This window comes from Pelmatolapia mariae, linkage group LG5, assembly GCF_036321145.2.
Source record: "Pelmatolapia mariae isolate MD_Pm_ZW linkage group LG5, Pm_UMD_F_2, whole genome shotgun sequence".
In the NCBI taxonomy this organism is placed as follows: Eukaryota; Metazoa; Chordata; class Actinopteri; order Cichliformes; family Cichlidae; genus Pelmatolapia; species Pelmatolapia mariae.
This window is the reverse complement of record NC_086231.1, coordinates 23,663,094-23,667,381: the sequence shown is the minus strand read 5'-3', so window position 1 is coordinate 23,667,381 and position 4,288 is coordinate 23,663,094. Positions and strand designations below refer to the sequence as shown.

The following is a 4,288-nucleotide window of genomic DNA, read 5'->3' as shown; positions in this document are numbered from 1 at the left end:
CGTCTGTAATATCCGTCAAACTTTTTTTTTGACCTGGTCTGAACCAGCAAGAAAAAAAAAGGAACAGAGTGAGAAAGACGTAGAAGGGAGCTGATGAATCAAATGAGAAACGACATTCTGAAAACTGTTTCGAGAAAGCTTTCTAGGAACAGAGGGTGAGAGTTTCTTTGGCCATCCGCAAACTCCTCTCTGTGGTTGCTGCGAACCCTGTAAATATCTATATGCTCTGTAAGTAATACATCTGTACCGTTAGGTGTGGAAAAGTGTAGGGGCAGAAAGCAAATTCATGCTCCCAAATCATTTCTGAATAAGTATATGGGTTTGTTTGATGCGGTGACTTATTGGTAATATTAATATTTTGTTCTATTAGATTCAGTTTTAACTGTAGGCTGTGGGCCAAACGATACTGGAGGAGGTGAGTGAGTCCTTTGTGTTGCTATAAGGAAAAGTGGCCGGGATTGTTGTGCAGTCGTTAATCAGGATTGTGGATATTTGTGTCTATATGATGTTAGTGATGAACCACCACATTGTTGGAGTAGGATTAAAGCTCTTCATTGGATGTTGACTACCTTTTATTCTGTTCTCTCTATCAAGATGATCCCACACTTGTCCAGTATCATTGTGGTCTGAGCTGTGGGGAGGCCAATCCATGCCTGACAGTGTTCCATTGTGTGTTTGGTATCATTTTCATGTTGAAAATCGAAGCCAGTGTGAGTCAGATGGTTTCTAAATGGGATCAACACCTGATCAAACTTTCCCGCTTTCATAATTCCATCAATTTTGACAAGATACCCAGCACAGCTGGCTGAAATCAAATTTCACAATTAGATTAATCAGTTTGTGAGAAGCACTGTTGGCACTAATCTTCAGTCCAGTTCTTGTGTAATTTGGTATACCTCAGCCTGTTTCCCCTCCTTAAGAATAGTTTCTTTACAGTGGATATAAATAAATGTTCTTATACATTGTTGTAAGTATCAACAGTCCAATCACTTATATATCAGTTGGCTAACATTTTCTGAAACTGAGCACATAGATTTATGTCTAAGTAAAAGATCTGTACAATATGATCCTACACATCAGGTACTTATCTCATTTTCATTTTTCAGCAGATTGTGACACCAGAAGAGGAAAAAAATTGGCCACAAGTTTCGAAGAAAGATAGTACAACATTTTAGCTAGAACTTCCTAACTTAGGTTTCACTTTTACTCCAATTTAACCTTTATCAGCAAAGTGAAAAAAAAATGCAAGCAGCTTTATGGATTCACAGAACATGAGAATTTCAGTAAGTAGGTGTTCATTTTTTTCCCCTGTGCTTCTTTTTAACATACCTTCTGAAGCGTTATTGTTCCTGTGTAAGACATGATACATGTATACTCTGTTACAGGTCTGTTACTTCTGCTGCTGCAGTGATTAATGATCAGAGGAAGCAATTTCCTTTGTAATATTTGTCACAACATTCACAGTATTGGCAAATATTCAAGCAGCTAGTAATCAGATGTCTGTTCAGACAGAGCCAAAGGGCTTGCTACACATCCACTCTTATTCGTGAAAGCATGTGTGTGTCCCCTAAAGCTTGCTGAGATAATGTCCTTCAATTAATTCTTTTTGCAGAAGTGACAGGCGTATTTGTTCTCAGGTGATTTATTGGGACAAATAGGCCCAGTCATACAGTATTACAGGCATAAAACAAACCGCACATTAAGAAGCTAAGAAGGCAGAGCAGCCCGCCAGATCAAGTTATCTACTAGCTGTACATCTGCTGCACATAAAAAAGACACATCAGATTAAATGGATTTGATCTGATAACAGTAAGTGAAACACATTCTGTCTTCTTCTCTTCTCTTCTCTTCTTTCAAATATAGATTATATATCCGAGGAAGCATCACCATGACTTCCAGCCATAACTTTATCGTGTCTGGACTTTAAAAGATCCCCTTTAACACTAAATCCCAAATATCATAAAAATCATAAACAATGCCTTTGGACTGATGTCAGTCCTGACAACAGACTAAAGCAATTTGTCCACATGTTCCCAGATACTGTCAGCGTTTGTGTGAAGCAGAATACTAGACTGTGATAAAATGTGGGCTACACCATGAATACTGATTTGAGACAATTTCAGAAAGCATAGAAGCAGACACACGAGCAGGCACCTTATCTAGTATTAGGACGAACAGCAACACTGCATTTTCACTGATGGCCACTAGATGGTAATGAAGAGCAGACATCAGCTGTTGACAGGAAACTCTGAGAGCACACAGTACAGTTGTATTTTTTTTAAATAGATTTTTAAATTAAAGTACTTACAAAAATAAAAACAAAACATTTAAGTCTAGTAAACAATATTACAGTAACAGCTTCCTCAGAAGCACACACGTCTGCAGAATTTGTTTTTGTTTAGTTATAAATATAGCATACAAGTTCAGTCCACATTAGTGGATACAAAAAGGGTAATAAAAAACCCAACTAAATATCAAGTTCTTTCAAGTGAAAACATAGAAATGCAACATGCCACAAAACTTAAATTAGCATATTTGTAAAGAGCAGCTCAATTTCTTTGAGTTTTAGGTCCCAGTGCTTCCAGCCACTCCAGCACAGTGTCCAGTTCACCCACTGCCTTCTGTGCTGCCCTGTTTGCTTGTAGCTGCTCAGCAGAAAGAGGAACAAGGGAAAAAAAGGTTAGATAAGAAAATAAATAAATCTGAAAACAACACGTGTGTCTTTCAAGCAGGTGATACTCTTATCATATAAACTCAGATTTTATTCACAATAGAACAGAAATAATATCAAAGGTTTAAACTGAGAAAAAATGAACTGATTTTGAATCTGAAGGTGACAACACACGTCGAAAAAGTCGAGACAGGGGCAACAAAAGGCTGAGAAAGTCAATAGAGGAACATTTTGCAACTAATTAAATTTATCGGCAGCATTTCAGTAATATGACTGGGTATAAAAAGGGCCTCTTAGAGAGGTAGAGTTTCTCAAAGCTAAAGATGGACAAAGATTCAACTATTTGCAAAAACATCGGCTAATTGTTGAATAATTTCAGAATAAAGTAAAACTGCTTTGATTATCTCGTCATCTGCAGGACAGCAAGAATATAATATCATCAAAAGACTCAGAGAATCTATTGTGAATAAAAATTAGTTTACAAGATTTAGAAATCATTGCAGTTTTGTCTGTTTTATTTGAAGTGAGTTATAGATTTAGGTATTTTCTCTGTGTGCTGTGTTTCTGTATAGTAACCCATTTGTGTTTGTTTCTTGTTGAAATCCAAAGCAAAAAGTAACATTAATAAAGATATTATTGACATACAACAAAGTTTCACAGCTCACAGCTTTTTCCTAACTAACTAGGTTATATTAGGAAAATTACAACAACTGATCTTGGGGCTTATTATTGAGCATCTAGGACAGGAAGTCATTTTAGATTTTATTGTGTGTGTCTTACCTTGATAAACTCAGCATGCACTGAATCAATTGTTCTCTGGGTTTCTTCTCCACATTGGCAATGCTATACACAGAAAAGCACAATTATCATTACAATCTATGACAGCTTTTCATTAAAAAAAGAAGAAGCACATTTTGAGACTGGAGAGCAAACTTACACATTTATGGATGTCTCTTCTGATGCTCACGAAAGCATTGGCCAGAGCGCTGGAGCAGCGTTGTTGTTGTGGCTCGGATGAGGCATAGTTGCTGAACACTCTCTCAACATAGAAACGCAACACAAGACGCAGGAAACAGCATGTCTGACCGTCCTGAGGGGGACATGGCGAAAGTCAGATTCAAGCACCTTTCACAACCTATCTTCAGAATCCATATTCTGGTGATAGAGACTTAATATGTGGAAGACACTTGTCAAAAAAAGGGAAACAAAAGTAAATATAAAAGGCAAATCATCATGACTGAGTGGCAACAAAACGCAAGAGCTCACCTGAACATTTTTCATCAGTGATCTATCCAGAAGTTTCATTCCGATCTCGTTGTCTTCTGAAATCTATCACAAAAGAAAAAGAAAAACAAAGGCTCCAGTTACAACGACTTTCTGCCACTTTAATCTGACGTTACACTTGTGCAAGTTCTTGCCAGAGATTTTGATTGCATGACTGCTCGCTGAACTCACCGCATTTGATCGTATGTGTGCGTAGTATTTGCGCAGCTCGTGTGTGTGAACACTGACAGAGCAGCTGTCCAGATGCAGAGTTCGGCTCTCCGCAGGTTCAGTCAGACAGCTGAGCAGCAGCAGGAGGAGGAAGGAAGCAGAGCAGCCGAGAAGCATCTTCAT

General features: G+C 37.9%; 1 protein-coding gene across 1 annotated transcript; it reads right to left on the bottom strand.

The window, feature by feature from the left end:
- Positions 1-2,549: 2,549 nt before the first annotated feature.
- Positions 2,550-4,288, bottom strand: il19l (interleukin 19 like). Its single transcript, XM_063474995.1, has 5 exons — positions 4,127-4,288; positions 3,938-4,000; positions 3,609-3,761; positions 3,452-3,514; positions 2,550-2,645 (listed from the first exon to the last, which is right to left on the bottom strand). Exons 1-5 carry the CDS (start codon positions 4,286-4,288, stop codon positions 2,550-2,552), a joined length of 537 nt encoding a protein of 178 aa, XP_063331065.1.

Coding starts and splice junctions, on each gene's coding strand:
- il19l (XM_063474995.1), bottom strand. CDS start 4,288: ATGAAGATGCTTCTCGGCTGCTCTGCTTCCTTCCTCCTCCTGCTGCTG. Junction 4,001..4,126: donor CACACATACGATCAAATGCG/GTGAGTTCAGCG, acceptor CTTTTGTGATAG/ATTTCAGAAGACAACGAGAT. Junction 2,646..3,451: donor TGCATGCTGAGTTTATCAAG/GTAAGACACACA, acceptor TCTGCTGAGCAG/CTACAAGCAAACAGGGCAGC.